The 16,620-nt window shown below is 39.2% G+C and overlaps 1 protein-coding gene across 2 annotated transcripts in view; it reads left to right on the forward strand.

Moving 5' to 3' along the window:
- Window positions 1-6,585, forward strand: part of ROS1 (ROS proto-oncogene 1, receptor tyrosine kinase) — a 111,873-nt gene extending 105,288 nt beyond the window's left edge. For both annotated transcript variants that reach the window (XM_061207014.1, XM_061207013.1), the window contains one exon: window positions 6,213-6,585. In XM_061207014.1, the coding sequence (XP_061062997.1) occupies window positions 6,213-6,523 (311 nt within the window). In that variant the 3' untranslated portion in view covers window positions 6,524-6,585. The remainder of the gene's footprint in view (window positions 1-6,212) is intronic.
- Window positions 6,586-16,620: the final 10,035 nt, after the last annotated feature.

The following is a 16,620-nucleotide window of genomic DNA, read 5'->3' on the forward strand; positions in this document are numbered from 1 at the left end:
GAGCATGCATCCTGATCCTCAACAGAATAAGCCTTGTTAATAATCTCACATTGGCTCTACCTGCCTTCTCATCATGGAACCGAGCTGATTCTAGGAGTGTCAATGGTTGAGCCCTTAGGAGTTATAACTGCAAGGCAACCCCATTTTTCTGGAGGGTTCTATACGTATACTTGACTGTGTGAAGATCACCCAGGTTAAGAAAAAACATACCTATAAGCCATTCTACATACAATAAAATCCTTCTCATTTTCTAAACATTTGCTTAATGTATTCCTTTGAATTAATTTTTGAGAAAATTTAAAAAATTATTTCAACAGATACCTGTTGACCTTTGTGCAAGGCTTAGTATAGTGGTAAGCACCTGAATTTAATGTGTACCATTGGGATGCTTTAAAGAAAAAGAAGAGGCAAGAATATTTCTTTCCCTTGAGAAACTAAAGTCAGTTTCTTTAATCTTGCATGTAATATTTAGTAGTGAGCTGTTCTTCTACTGGTGATTTTGAAAGTTGTCCTTGTCATAGGACTGTGTCTCTATCCACAGGAAAGGTGAGTGTCACCAGTCCACTACTGAATAATACTGTTTTGCTCAAGCCATTTGAATCTGCCCCTGCTTGGCCTGGTTCTTATTGGTTGTAACGTCACATATGGAAACTTTAGAGGAACAACAATCTGGGGTGGTTTGCCAATATGTAAAATGAAATCTTTTGTTCCTGAGGTATATGAATGGCAGTAAGTGGGTTGAGTTGATTGCATAGATGTCTGAAAGGCAAGCAGAACATGGTTTTTCTTACTGGGCACTGAAAGCATGATTTCCTTACTAAATCACTGCTCTGATCTCTAGAAGGCAAAGCTTAACTACTAAGCCTCTGATTCAGATTTTCTTGTGAATATCATTTTTGTGGCCTTTATAAAATGAAACACAATCATCATCTTTTTAAAGGTTTAAAAAAGAATTTTTACGTTATTTTACAATCAATCAAAAAAGTGACTCCTGATCCTTTCCAATTTTTCTTCTAACTTTCCTAGTAATTAATCTCTGTAATAGTTCTTGCTATATTACTTTTATAACTGTATTTAAAGATTTTTATTAGAAAAGTAATTTATGTTTATTGTTTAAAAAACATAAAAGTATCTAAGCAGCATAAAAAGTTAGTCTCTTACTTCTTCCCTGTCCTTACTCCCCGTGCTAGCCATTGTTTGTGATTTGATTATATACTTCCAGATATTTTATATGCATATACAACCATTTACAGATATGTTCATTTGTGTATGTTTGTATACATACACACTGGCTGGTAGTCTAGAGGAATGAGTGAGATGTAGATTCTCTGGTCAGTTCTCCACCATTTTTCTTTTTTTTTTAACAAATGAGCTTATTTTTGAAGATTTGGTGAGCAGATGATTTTAAACTACATCTTCTGCCAGAAGCCAGGAGGCATTCTATGTTGCCATTGAGAGGGAATTCATGTTCTGTGGGAGTCCTGCGGCAGCATGCCAAACCTACACTGTATGGCAGAGGGAGAGTCAATAAAAGCCACTGAGAGGTTAATCCTAAACTGAGTCCTGCAGGGGGGTGAGAAGAAGGTATCTCAGGATAGAAGGAGCAGTATGTAGAAAGTCAGGGAATAATAGAGAATGGGGGTTCACAGAACTGCAGGTAGCTTATCACACTTGACGGTGGGAAATGGCAAGTGATGAAACTGGAGGAACAGTGGTCACACTAATCACATAAGAAATGAAAATTAATGAAAGCTGAAATAATGAATGGTGACAGGTATAGAAAGAAGGATATGGAAACCAGACTTACCACAGGGGTAGATGCTAGAGGATTTGGCATCTAATTGGGTGAAGAAGAGAGAGGAGACAATGGTGAATCCCAGTGATTTGAGAAACTAGGTGCAAAGCTGTGCTCTTCCCAAAGGCGGGGGGCACAGGAGGAGGAACAGCTTTACGCATGTTTGGTTTGAGCTGAATGTGGGAGAAATGAAGAAGCCCAGTATTCAGTTGGAAATACAGGTAGTTGAAGTCAAGAGTGTAATTGAGGTTATTCAATTAAAGTGTATAGAATTAGAAGAGAAGTAAACAGTGGATGGGACCCAGAAAACAGCCAATATATGAGGGACTGACAAAGAAAGATGGTGGGCACTGAGAGAAGAAGTCAGAAAGGGAAGAGGAAGGCTGTCATGGAAATCCAAAGGAGAGAGGCTCACAGACTTGAGAGTGGTCAAATGCTGCAGAGATAAAGAGTTCCATAGGGTTGTGAGGAATTTGCATTTTGCAGTTGACTTGTGTTATATTTTAAAATTCAACTCCTCGCTCACGGAAGCCTTTCCTTCTAATGTGTACAGACATTTTATATAAAAATTACGGAGGCTGTCATAATGGGTGTTAGAGGGCCTGAGAGCTTAGTTTTACCTTAGGGTCTACCAGAAGTCTCCATGAACCCTTAAAAAAATCTTTTCACCATGTAGCATTACCTAGTTCATCTATGAGACCGAGATATCAGTACATACAGAGAACAAAACTCTTTTTGTGAATGGCTTTTAATTGCAGTATTAGTTAACTTTATTTTAGCACTTTTTTATACATCACTTGTGCTATGTGGGTTAACTCATTAAATCCTCACAATAGCCCTATGAAGCGGACATTATAATATTACCATTTTACAGCTGAAAAGATTGAGGTTAGTAACTTGCCCATGGTCATCCTGCTGAATGGGGCTGGAGTAGGACTCTATTCTAGAGCCTTTGCTCTCATCCTTCACAGAGATGTGGCTATGGTTAGAAAACTGCTCCCACACTCTCCCCACTTTGTTTTCTTTGGTATGCTGATTTATTTAGGTGCAAGTTGTTGAAAGACTGAATTAAAATTCTAAATAATATTTAAAAAAATAGAGAAGCAGACATAATGAGGCAGAATAAGGATGCAGGAAGAGGTTAACAGGGAATATAATCAAACTCTGATAATTTAGATAGAAACAAGTAATTCTGTGCCATGACAGATATATAATTTTGGTACAAGAGAAATTCACATTCTGAGATTTACAATGAATGTAAATCCTGATGATAAGGAATGGAAAGAGATATGGGGATCACCAAAAATTTTGATAATTCGATGTGACTGAACAAAAGTGGCAGAGAAGAGAGAAGAAACAGAATGAAAAGCAGAGTTTGCATATTTGCAAAGGATAGAAATCATGGAACAGTCTCTTCAAGGCAAGCCTAAACTTAATTACCTTTTAAGTAAAAGAGAATGTATTTAATAATAGTTTGCTGCTTTGCAGACTGCTGGGCATATCTAACAAAACTGTAAGAAGTCTTCTTTGTTATTGTCGGAGATATGTAAGAAGAGAGGAAAGCCACTGGGAGGACTTTTTTGAAAAAGAAAAAGGCATTAGGATTTCAGGGAGCAATAATACCATGCCTGTGCTATGGTCCTACTGACCTAATGGGGTGGAGAGGGGATAGAGAGAGAAGATTAGTAACATATCTGGGGATCTAGTAAAAATATCCCAGTGACTTCATCCAAACATTTGTGTAAACATCGCCTCATCAGTCCCAGAGAGTTCTACAGGAAACAAATCTAAATGCTCTTCTGCTGTTCTAAACATAGCCAGTCAGCCAGCATATGTCTTGTCTGTAAATATCCTGTCTTACTTGGAAGTCTTTATTTTAATATTTCCCTCTTAAACCAAGGGTTGCCAAGTGCATGCCATCTTTGCTCAGGATCTCTCTCTGCTTTAAGGACCTGCAGGTTTTCTATACAGTAGTTTTTAAACCAAAATAAACAACCCGCCCCATCTCTCATAATCATGAAATAAGAAAATGTACTAATTGCTGAAAGCTTGCCAGGGTGAAGTTACTAAATATTGCCCTAAGTACTATGAACCAATGAAATAGTTAGCTAATGATTTTTCTTTGACATATTGCACCAGAATTTGTAAAAAGAATTTATTTGCCTTATGTAAAAGATTTTTTTCCAAATAACTTGATATAGGCAAAAAATTAAATCATGTTTCAGTAGAAAGTTTCCCAATATGCTATTTAATGGACTAAATGTATGGCAGTGAAGCAGCTGATAACATGAGTAGCTAGACCTATATTGTAGGTGTACATTTTTGTTGAAATTCTAAACTCCTTTAGCCTCTTTTTTTTTTTTTTTTTTTTTTTTAGCCTAATTTCTTTAAGCCCTTCAGGAATATCATCCTAATTTCCTCAGTAATCTGGGCTGCCGGGCAATTTAAAGTTAAATATCCTATTTCTTGCTATCATTTTTTGATATTTTCTATTGCTATTATCATGCATAGCAAGTTATTCTTATGAGTTTCTCAATGGCTATAAGTACATATTGACAATAATCATAACAGTTGGATCCTTCCATAGATATTCAGCACTTAGGCACTAACCAAACCTGACACCTGATAAACTTATTTCTGTGGGAGATATTTTACAACACTGACTATTTGTGTGGTTTGAAATATACTAGAATGATGTTTGAACAATGAAGAGGAACATGGGGTGATGCCCAAGAACCTGTGAGCCTGTGGCTCGGCCTTCTTGTTCTTCAGCAGTGGGGGAGGGTCTCAAAATGAAATAAACACCTAACAAGGCAGAGCAAGGACAGTGATTCACATGCTTCTTTAATAAAATAAGCTTTGTAGTTCAGGTTTGGAACTTGGTAATAGGTAGATCCGTTAAATTCCATCAGGGAATAATAGATGCAATGGTGCTTCCCTTAGTCCTTTGAAATTATTTAAATTTTCCCCATATTTCAATTTAAATAAATCCAGCCTGGGTGTAGGTCAGGGCTAAGCACAGAAGCTTGGCAGCCCGGCAGGCCTCACCCACACATTTGGATGCACTCGTGCTGGAAGTAGGATGAGGAGAAAGGGAAGGACCTGCATCTACTGACTGGAACGTTTCTGATTTGTAAAACGTGATGCTGTATGAAAGGACAGTAATATTTCCGACTGTAAATTTTTCATCCAGGTAGTAACACCCAGAGATTGGAAAGCATTGATAAAAAGCAAATAATTCCCACAATATACATTTGCATATTTATCTTGTTGATTCCCTAGAATTTTGCGGAATGTTTCAGAAACCCTGCAATTAGGTTTCAACAAGAATTCTTATACTTTTCTAAGTAAGAAGGTCAGCCTCTAAGTAGAGAAAGACAAAATAATATGAGCACAGTTGTGAAGAAGGTCAAACTACCCTCTGGCTGCCTATCTTTCTATTGCCACGCCCACCTCGCACACATGTGTGTCTGGAGTCAGTGCCTCTCAAGGACTCCTGCAGGGCACACTGCCCACCACCTCCTTGTCACACAGCACGGCAGCTCCACTCTCCCCTCAGGGAGGTCAACATGAGGACACAGACTAGAGCCAGACAGTTTAGGTTCAAATTCTAGTTGTGTGACCTTGGGAGAATTGTTAAACTCCTCTGTCCTCAATTTCCTCATCTGTTAAATGGAGATAGTGCCAGTACTGACTTAATAGGAGAAGAATGAGTTAATATATGCATATTGCTTAGAATAGTGCCTGGTACGTAGTAAGTACTCTGTAAGTATTAATAACAACAATTATTATTATTATATTTCATATCAGTGCTTATCACCACCTGACATAAATTTAGTTTTGTACTAGTTTATTGTCTGTCTCTCCTCATTAGAATGTAAACCCCAAAGAGCAACAAATGTGTTTTGTTCACTGCTGTATCATCAATACCTAGGACACAGCCTGGTGTGCAGTAGGCATGCAATAAATATTAGCTTAATAAATGATAAAATTACTTTATCTAAAGAAATACATTTTTAAAGGTAGGTATTTTAGCTGATGTGGCAAGATGAAAGGGTAAGCACTTCACACAAAAAGGGCCGCCCTAGGGCCACTTAATTCCTGTCACAAAGACCATGACCTGTTTCCCCTGTTATGGCAGAGTTAATCACCTCTGTGCTCTCATCACTTTATGTATTCCTTTCTTATATACGCACACATGACCTTCCATGGTACTATTTCTGCTTTCCTACTAGACTGCAGTAGCGTCAAGGACAGGGAACATGTCTTGGACTTTTGTGTTCCCTTAGTGGTCATCATAAATATTTGCTGAACCAATGGGTAAGGCTGGTGTTGTTCTGATTCTCATACAGCCTGGATATTACAGATAAAGGAAACCAAACAGATGCTAGAATAACTTTTGTATTTTTTTTCACAGATGAAGATGGTCATATGATTTGTTTGAATTCAGATGACGTTATGTCAACTGCTTTACTGGAAACCAAGAACCAAGAAGGGTTAAACTATATGGTACTTGCTACAGAATGCAGACAAGGTGAAGCAAATTCTGAGGGTCCTCTAAGCTCCAAGGCATCTGAATCTTGTGGTCTGAGGAAAGAAGAGAAGGAACCACATGCAGACAAAGACATCTGCCAAGAAAAACAAGTGGCTTACTGCCCTCCTGGCAAGGCTGAAGGCCTGAACTATGCCTGTCTCACTCACAGTGGATATGGAGATGGGTCTGATTAATAGCTCTGTTTGGGAAATGCAGAGTTGAGAGAAACACTCCTCCCATTAAGTAGTCGCTGAAATAAAACCTAGTAGAATGATAGATGTTGTGGGTGGTGGTCTATGACTCTGAATTAACACAGAGAAGTTCCTGAGTTCTCATCTTGGCCCCAAGAGCCATGTGGTTTTAGTTGTGACAATCCCCATACCAACTGTCTAACCTTCAGCAGAATTCTGAGGTGAACCTTTGAGCATTTGGGAAAGCTTAGAAAGACTCATGAGTCTGGAAATGAAACTGTGATTCCTCACCCCGAGGTCCCTTAGGCCACTGCCCACCCTTCAGTCTGGGCTGTAAGAGAAACATCTTAGTTAGATGGTTAAAGACTAAACACTTATGTTTAGACACCTGAAGGAGGAGGATGAGAAGTGTGCTCAAGGGGCCAAATGAACTACAGATTATCCCAAAAGGGACAAAGGAAGTGACTAAATAACTCTACACATACAGAAGGAACTAGCACCTATGACACGAGAAGTCATTTTGAAAGCTATTACTACAATAAAATATTGTCCTTAATGACTACTCTAAAATACTTTGTATTTTGGAGACTTGGAACAGCAGCTTCAGTCATATTGACAATAGGACCATGAAGGTCTCTACGTCCTAAAGTTTAGCATTCCACGATCTTTGGGTCATATAAAAATCACTCTGTGACTTGTGTGCTATTACAGAAATTAGCTAATATAAAGATGGTTTTTGTTTGCCATATCTCTTTTATACATAACATACTTAGGATTACATTTACTATCCAAGTGTCCTTAAAATTAAACATAAATGATTATATAATGTTAATTCAAGCTGTGTGATTTTTAGCAACCATACAAAATAATAAACACCTAAATGAGAACTATTAAAAATTAAATGAGAGCACTTAAATGAGAGCAATTAAAAAATTGCTGCAGAGAAACACTCTGATTTAAAGCCAGTCGTTTTTTTGCAGTTACCCATTTAAATCTGAAAGTCTCAAATGCTCTAATAGCAACACCAATGAAAGTATTCTGTGTTACTTAGTTGCAGTATACAGGATGTTCAGGAGCTATAAAGAACACTTTGATCATAACATTTGCTAAAAACTACTGTGGAAGAGGAACACATATGTTTTCACCTTGGATCATTTAGTTCATTTTTAAATTTGCCTACTGCCTGAGAACCTGCACAGATGATAGGCTGTATGATGAGGAACACAGGGAGGTCAATGTGTCAGTTCTGTGGTGAACAGCCCCCAAGTAAAGGTCCAGGATTTATGGCCACTCTGCCACATCTGTCATCTCACTGAACAAGGCAGAATATTTTCCCTCTGATCTTTTGACTTTCTAATGAGCACTGATCATTCTTTTTGTTGGCCCAGCATATGATGCCCCTTCTTGTGTTGGAGAATTCCTCTACCATTATATTCCGAGTGGGAGCTATGCTCCATTTGCTTCCCCAAGATCTCGTGCAGTAAGAAGGCAGGCAAGTGACCCTAGCCCCTACCACTCAGACACAGCCACCATAGGCTTCTAATTGAGAGCGAAGGAAGCAAAGAAATAGGAACCACAGTGAGTCGTCCCTGGTGACGGTGGCAATTGCAGCTGGTCTGGCTCCCAGCATGCAGTGTCCAGGGCCAGGACAGTCGGCAGAGCAAGTTTGGAGCCTGGTGCCTCTGGCAGCTGGGGAGGCCAGACTGGCCTGGTTCTGCTGTCTGCTCCTGGCCGGGCTCCCTGTTCCATAGCCTCTGAGTTGGGTTCTCAAGCCCTCCCAGGGATTCTGTGACTTATCTCCATAGCCTTTTTCCCCCCCTGTATTTACATTTATTGATTCAATCCTTTAATAGTTTATTCAACACATAGTTACTACATGCTACGTTCTGTTCCAAGCACTAGAAATACAGCAATGAACAAAACAAAATCCCTGCCTATATGGAGTGTAGTTCACCTACTATAACTACTAGTGTAGTTCACAGTACTAAGCATTTGGCCAGGTAGCAATTTCAAAAATAAAGAAAATGGGTAACATGGAGTGTGGTCATCTACAAACACTGGCATTAACAGTTCATCCTGTTCTGGGAGAAGCAAAAGAAACGAGACATACGGAAGAGCAGACAGTAGAGAGTCTTTTAGTGCTAAACCACAGAGTTTGAATTTCATTCTGTAGTAGATGAGTCATCAAAGCTTTTTTTAAATTATCTCCATAGCCTGTTAATAAATGTTTTTCTTTTAAATCAGCCAGAGTCAGTTTCTGTTTCTTGCAACCATGACTTTTGCTCTGCCAGTGCCACAGACCTTTATTTTGGAATACACAAAGGGATTAGAAGCATATAGAAGAATCCAATTTTCAGTACAATACATTTGCATTACAATCTGGACAATAGAGAAATTTACAGAATAGCTAAGGGGAGGGGAACAGCCCATAAAATATCATGTTTCAGCTAGGATATAAGTGCAAATTAGTAGTCTTTTTCTATAATTCATAATGAATACTATTGGTAGAAATATTTAATGCAACATAAAATAGACAGTGGCTGAAATCTCATAGGTAAATTTATTATAGATGAAAGTAATTGATAAAAATACAAATGGCTGGTAATACTGAAAACTATGTAAGTTAATTCTGGAAAAATTAGATTTTGTTATCAAGAGGGAAAAAATCGGCAATGGCTAAAATTGGCACTTGTTAAAATATGTCCTTCACTAAAAATTAAGAAGAATAAAACCTTATTGATAAATTTTTTATCTGCAAAATACGACCTGGGAATGTTAGACTTGAGAGAAATAATGGCTCCCAAAGGCAGAAGTTATAATTGGTATGAACGAAACAAAACAATACAAAAACCGATCAATAAACCTAAACTTCATTTTAAATTGTTCAAGGAAAAGAAATAATCCATAAGATTATTATGGTTTAACATTGCCAGTTGAACAAAAATTTACCTGGATAAAATTAATGTGTTGCTATAATTCTGTTGAAAATGCTTTATTCAAAATGTCCTGGAGAAAAGAGCCTGTCCCTGGTCTCAGATACCCTCTGTGTTGCTTACCCATCCTGCTTTTCCCTGGCCTATTGGAATGTTCTCACCTATTCTTCTCTGCTTATCTAAATTCCAGTCTTCCTTTAGGATCAGCTCATATTCCAACTTTTTGGAAAGGCTTGTCCCTAACTCCCTCCCCTCTCACTTCTCAGAATTACTGTTGCCCTTCTTGTCTTTATATCTCATTTGCTGGCAACCACATGTATTTCCATTCTATTTCTATGTATTTTATCTACTCGAATAAATTGCAAGCTTTCCGAAGACAGGGTGATGTCTTTTAACACTTTATACCTTTAATCTAAAGTAAGTATTCATATTTAATGGATGAATTGGCTTTCTCATCATCCTTTTCCAACACACTTCACAAGTCTTCACTTTTAGCTCATGGAAGGGATGCCAGAAGATTGGTCTACTGTCAAGAGGGGCTCAAGAGGATTCTTTAGATCCTGAGTTATCTCTTGAGACCTAGACATATTATAGAAGTTGGTGGACTGCTTTGAGGTTCAGATCAAACTTAGGTGAGGCCTGAAATTCTGAAAGCCCTTGAAATGATGGTAAAGAATGTTAAAGGAGGCAAAAAATTATTTTATCATTATCATTTCTCCCGTCTTAAACCCAACTTTTATCCTCAGAATAGCCTTATGGATGTGGAATAAATGTCATAAATTTTAAGTTGTCCTTGACTTCTCTTTGACCTTCTCTCTTTGGTAAAGAGGAGCCCATCCAATTTTGCTTTTTGCATTGGTCAAGGCTGTGGGGTGCCCAAACCAGAAGACCTATCCCAATCCTTCTAGGCTCTTCACAACTAGAAGAATCAAGGGGACAAAATATACAACCCAAACTCCATTGTATATATTTTAGAATATTTCCTTCCAGGTTTTTTTTTTTCTTCCCCATGTGAGCTTATTTTCATGGCTGGAGTAGTTGTATTTCTCTTGTTTTTTTTTTTTTTTTTTCACTTACTTTATTGCATAAGCTTTCCCCCTTATCATTAAAAATTCTTTGTGAATGTTTCTAATGACTGCATACATCCCTTAGGATGGATATACTGTTGTTTAGTGTTCCCATGTAGATTCATTCACTCATTCATAAATATTCATTGAATGCTTACTACACAGGAAGCATTGTTATAGGTGCTAGGAATAGAGCAATAAACAAAGCTAAGTCTTTGCCTTGATGGAGGCCACATTCTAACATTCTATCAATAGATGGGGGAGAAGACATAGTAAATAAAAAACAAAAATATATATGACAATACATTAAAAGAATCATACACCATGATCAAGTGGGATTTATTCCAGGTTGCAAAGATGGTTCAAACATCCACAAATGAGTCAGTGTGATACACTGCATTAACAAAATGAAGGATAAACATCATATGATCATCTCAGTAGATGCAGAAAAAGCATTTGACAAAATTCAGCATCCATTTATGATAATAACTCTCAACAAAGTGGGTACAGAGGGAAGGTATCTCAATATAATAGACTGTACATGAGAAGCTCACAGCTAACACCACACTCAACAGTGAAAAGCTAAAAGCTTTTCCTCTAAGATCAGGAACAAGACAAGGATGTCCACTCTCACAACTTTTATTCAATATACTATTTGAAGTCCTAGCCAGAGTAATTAGGCAAGAAAAAGAAATAAAAAGCATCCAAATTGAGAAAGAAGAAGTAAAACTGTCACTATTTGCAAATAATATGACATTATATACAGAAAACTCTAAAGACTCCATCAAAAAACTATTAGAACTAATAAACAAATTCAGTAAAGCTGCAGGATACAAAATCAATATACAAAAGTCTGTTGCCTTACTTTACATTAATAATGAACTATCAGAAAGAGAAATTAAGAAAACAACCCCATTTACAATTGCAACAAAAAGAATAAAATACCTCAGAATAAATCTAACCGAGGAGGTGAAAGAACTATATTTTGAAAACGATAAGACAGTAATGAAAAAAACTGAAGAAGACACAAAGACCCTGAATAGCCAAAGCAATCTTGAGAAAGGAGAATGAAGCTGGAGACATTATGCTTCCTGATTTCAAACTATATTACAAAGCTATAGAATTGAAACAGTAGTAGTATTGATATAAAACAGACACATAGATCAATGGAAGAGAATAGAGAACCCAGAAATAAACCCATGCATGTATCATCAATTAACTCATGACAAAATATGGAGGGAAGAATGCACAATGGGGAAAGGATAGTCCCTTCAATAAATGGCATTGGGAAAATTGGACAGCCACATACAAAAGAATGAAACTGGATTGCTATCTTATACATAACTCCCTTTAGTTAACAAAAGTTAACTTAAAATGGATTAAAGGCTTGAATATAAGACCTGAAACCTTAAAACTTCTAGAAGAAAACACAGGTGGTAAGTTCCCTGACATATGTCTTGGCAATGATGTTTTGAATCTGACACCAAAAACAAAAGCAACAAAAGCAAAAATAAACAAGTGGAACTGCATAAAACTAAAAAGCTTTTGCATAGCAAAAACAAAACAAAATCGACAAAATTAAAAGGCAGTCTACTGGATGTGAGAAAATAATTGCAAATCATAAATCTGATAAGGGGCTAGTAGCCCAAATATACAAAGAATTCATATAACTCAATAGCAATAAAAAAAAGGGAGGGAAGGAGGGGAGAGTGGTAGTGGGGGTTAGATCATACAGGCCATGGTAGGGACTTTTTACCTGATAGGAAGACACTAGGGAATTTTGAACATATGAGAGACATGATTTGACTTTGGTTTTAAAAGGATCATTCCAGAACCCATGTGAACAAGGGACTGAGAGTAGGGTGGGACAGAAAGGTAGAAACAGGAAAATCAATTAGAAAGTTATGATAATCAGCCATGAGATGATGACGGCTTGGCAGGGAAGGTGATGAAACAGCAGTGAAAGTGATGAAAGTGGTTGGTTCTATGTTTCTTTTGAAGATTTTGCTGATGGAATACATATGGAGTACAAGGGAAGAAAAGATTAAGATTTTTAATCTGAGCAGTGGGAAGAATGGAAGTTACCACTTATCAGATGGGAAAGACTGAAGGAGAAATGATTCATTTTGAGAGGCAAGATGGCAATTAGAGGTTCGGTTTAGGATATGTTAGTTTTGAGATGATTTTTAGAGATCTAAGGGAGAGGCTGACTATGCAGTGGGAGAGGGGATTAAGGAAAGGGTTCAGGCTGGAGAGTTGTCAGTATATAGGTAAGGCTGAGACTAGCCATGAGACTGGTCCAGCTCAACCAGGGGTGTATATAAGAAAGAAGGTCCAAGGACTGAGGCCAAAATCATTCCATGTTTAGACATTAGGGAGCTGAGGAGAGACTACCAAAGAAGACTGAGAAGGAGGGGTCAGAAAAGTAGCATGAAAATCCAGAGTGCATGGAATCCTGGAAGCCAAATGAACAAAAGGATGGAATTATGAACTGTGTCAAATATTATTGACAGGTAAGGTAACCATATGTCTTAATTTGCCTGGGATAGTCCCAGTTTATGCCTTTGTCCTGGATTATTACCAGTGTCCCTTTCACACTTATAAGTGATCTTGTTCAGACCATAAATTATATGGTCCCCTGCGGTGGACACGGAGGTGTGCTATTTAGATCATCTTTCAAGAGAACCTGCTTTGGGGAGCATGGCTAATTGACACCTCCAGCTGCTGTACCTTCAGATCTACTGTGACATTCATGCCAGGTCATGCTTCCCTTGGGCCATTTCCAGCCACTGACTAAACACAGGGGAGTACCAGGAATGGGCCATTCCTGCCTGATCTGGACTTTATTTGGCCACCAACAGGCCATTTTGACTTGGGGACTGACTATCAGTCTGGCTGAGACTTTCCCAGAACTGCACTGTAATCTCAGACTTTCCCTATCCAATCCTTCCTTCTCTCTCTTCTTAACAGGTGTCAGGCCTGCATTGTAATCTGAAGGCTTTTTTCACCTACCCTTTCTCTCTCCCCCTTTATCCTTCCAAGGTCTTTCTCCCAACAAATCATTTGCACATCTATTCCTTTTGGCATCTGTTTCTTTGAGGCCCTTAACTAATACAGATAGTACCAGGAATGGCCTAAGAAAACAGGTAGCGAGATGGGATCTGGGGTCTGGCTCACTCATCATCCAAGTGGCTAAGAGGACCTCATCATGAGTGATAGATATGTGGGGCACAGACAGTCCTGGGCACAATGTGGCAGCCCAAATGCTATGGATTTCACCAGTGGTGAACAAGAAAAATATCCCATGGAGGGGAACACCTTTGCCAATGTGATGATTCAGGCCTTTGAAAGATATACAGGCGATGATGCCTATAAGAACAGTGGAACTCGCTGGCTGTTTCCCTGCAGAACAGTTGTACTGATTCCCTGCAGAAGGATCATGAGAAATTAAGGGTATGCAGCAAATAAAGGCTAATTGTGAGAGCTAGAAGGTGTCTCTGATAGGTTAAAAAGAGGCGCTTATAAACTGTAGAGTAAGAGTAGACACAACTGAGGGGCAAGCCCCGCATGTGATAGCCAAGGTAGGTCTGTTGAGAAAACCTGTGACCCTGAAACCCTGGATGGGGACAACTGGATGGATGCCCCCAAGGAATTTGGCTCAGCTGACCCCTCTCATCCCTCACTGCTTGTCGAGATGGCTCATACCTCTAACGTAAGAGCTAGCACTTTCTCTGTACAGGGAGATACTCCTGTGGCCTCTCCCCAGCAAGGCAACAGGTGCCCCCTTGGGAGCTGCACCTTCCTCTGCTGGGGACTGCCAGGTTGATAACCAGGGTTAAATCCCAGCCTAACCTGATTTGGGATATGCTGGGTCTGATAAAGAAGGAAAGAGATTACATCTCAAAGGAGCTCTAAGAATTAGCTAACATCTAATGGTGGGAGCCAGGGGAGTAATGCTGGGATTACATTCGGAGGGTACGTGAGTAAGGGGGTGGGAAGGTAAGACTGGATAAGCAGGAATTCATTCACTCAGTGGGATTTCCTGGAACATGAAATTTTAACATCTTGGAAAAGACCCAAGGCAAACTTTCAGCTAGGGTAGCCTTGGAAGCCTGGAGAAAACAAAGGCCCATGCTGAGATGCCCTGTCAGATGGGAGAGGAAAGAATAAAAAGACTGAGGGAAGTGGGAATGCTGGCATGGACATATTGTGTGAGGCCAGAAGACCCATCAAAGGACACACTAAGGTCATTAGGAACAGGCTGATGAGAGGGGTGCCTCACTGAGTATTACTAAGCAGCTCAGTAATGGCCTCCTCTGCAGACCATCCACATCTGGGCTCGTTAAGATCTATGGACATGACACAGCCCTGAAATAATAGATACCAGATGGCTGCGCTTGACTACTAGAAGCCAGGGGACCCCCATCACCAAGATGATGGAGAGGCACCCAAAGAAGCTTGAGCATAGGGAGTTGTGGAGATGGTTAATAAAGTATGTTGTCCCCAGGACAAAACAGAAGGGCAGCAGTGCTTACCATTTACAATCAGAGAAAGGCAAAAATGGAGGAGTTAGGAGGCTGATGTGGTCACTTGAATAAAAATCACCATTGTAAAGATCTGTAACCCATTGACTGAAGAAGTGGACAGGTCCTAGGACAGAACCTGTAACACTATCATGGTATATACTACGATGATTCCACCACAGAGCACTGTGGCCATTTATTCCAGTACTGTGCACTGGGAATCCCCAGACATTTCAGACTATTAGACATAGGATCTGAGTTGACATTGGTATCTAGAGACCTGAAGCATCATCATAGCCCCTTTGTTAGGGTGGGGTTTATGGAGCCAGGTATTAAATTGAGTCCTGGCTAAAGGCCAACCTACAGTGTGTCCACCGGGTCCATGACCCCACTGGTGATGATTTCTCCACTCTATAAATGTGTAATAGGGGTTGACATACTTGGTGGTTGACTCACTGGATCCTTGGCCTGTGGGGTAAAATATATCATGGTGTGGAAGGCCAAGAGGAAACCTCTGGAACTGCTGCCCTCCTCTCTTCCCTCCCCTAGCCAAGATAGTAAGTCAAAAATAAAATAGGATCCTGGGGAATTACAATGATTAGTGCCAGCATTTATGTTCAAAAGGTCGCAGGGTTCATGGTTTCTGTCACACCTCCTTTTAATTCACCAGAGCTTCTGCAGAAACCACATGGATCCTGGAGAATGGCTGTAGTGTATCATGAGTTAAATCAAATAGTAGCCCAATTGCAGCTGCTATGCCAGGTGCAGTATCTTTGCCAGAACATATTAATAAGGCCTCAAGTGCATGGTATATGTCTTGACCTCTGCTTATCGGAGGATCTTCACTGATGTATCACCCTATTGATGAGACAAGTAAAAGGTTACTGAGAGCTGATCTTCAGGTTTATACAGAGCTAACTGATGACCTTGACAAGTGTGTGTGTAGCGGAAGCTAAGCTAGAGTGGGTACAAGAGAAAATGGAAAAGTAAGTGGAGAGAGCAAGAGGATGACTCATTTAAGGCTTGTTGCCATTTAAAGGGAGCAGAGAAATGAGTTAGTAACTAAAAGGAGACAGGGTCAAAGAACGTTGCTTTTTTTTTTTTTTTAAGGCAGGAAATATTGCAGCCTGCTTTATATTAATGGGAATGATCCAGTAGAGCGGGAGAAATGATGATGCAGGAAAAGAGAGGACAATTGTTGAAGGGATGTCCTTGAGCAGAAGACAGAGATTGAGGATCAGGATACAAGCGCAGAAAAAGGGTATTTGACACTGCCTCCTAAAAGTGAAGAACCTCTCCCCACTCCTTTTAATAAGAGGATTTTCTTTACTGAAGCAGCTTCCAGACTGTTTTTATTTTCTTTTTTTTAACTTGTACATTAAACCTCAGATGAACCTGTATTTTAAAATTGGTTTGCACATAATAAAATAAAAAGTTTAATGCAATAATTTGTGTACTTTTTTCACAAATAGTTGGTAGTACCCGCTCAATGTACTTAATATCCAGCTGAGGGGGTAAAGAATAAGTCAAGAGAGAACGAGATAATCTTTAGGGTTACTGCAACCTTATAAATTCTG

This window comes from Eubalaena glacialis, chromosome 12, assembly GCF_028564815.1.
Source record: "Eubalaena glacialis isolate mEubGla1 chromosome 12, mEubGla1.1.hap2.+ XY, whole genome shotgun sequence".
Classification (NCBI taxonomy): domain Eukaryota; kingdom Metazoa; phylum Chordata; class Mammalia; order Artiodactyla; family Balaenidae; genus Eubalaena; species Eubalaena glacialis.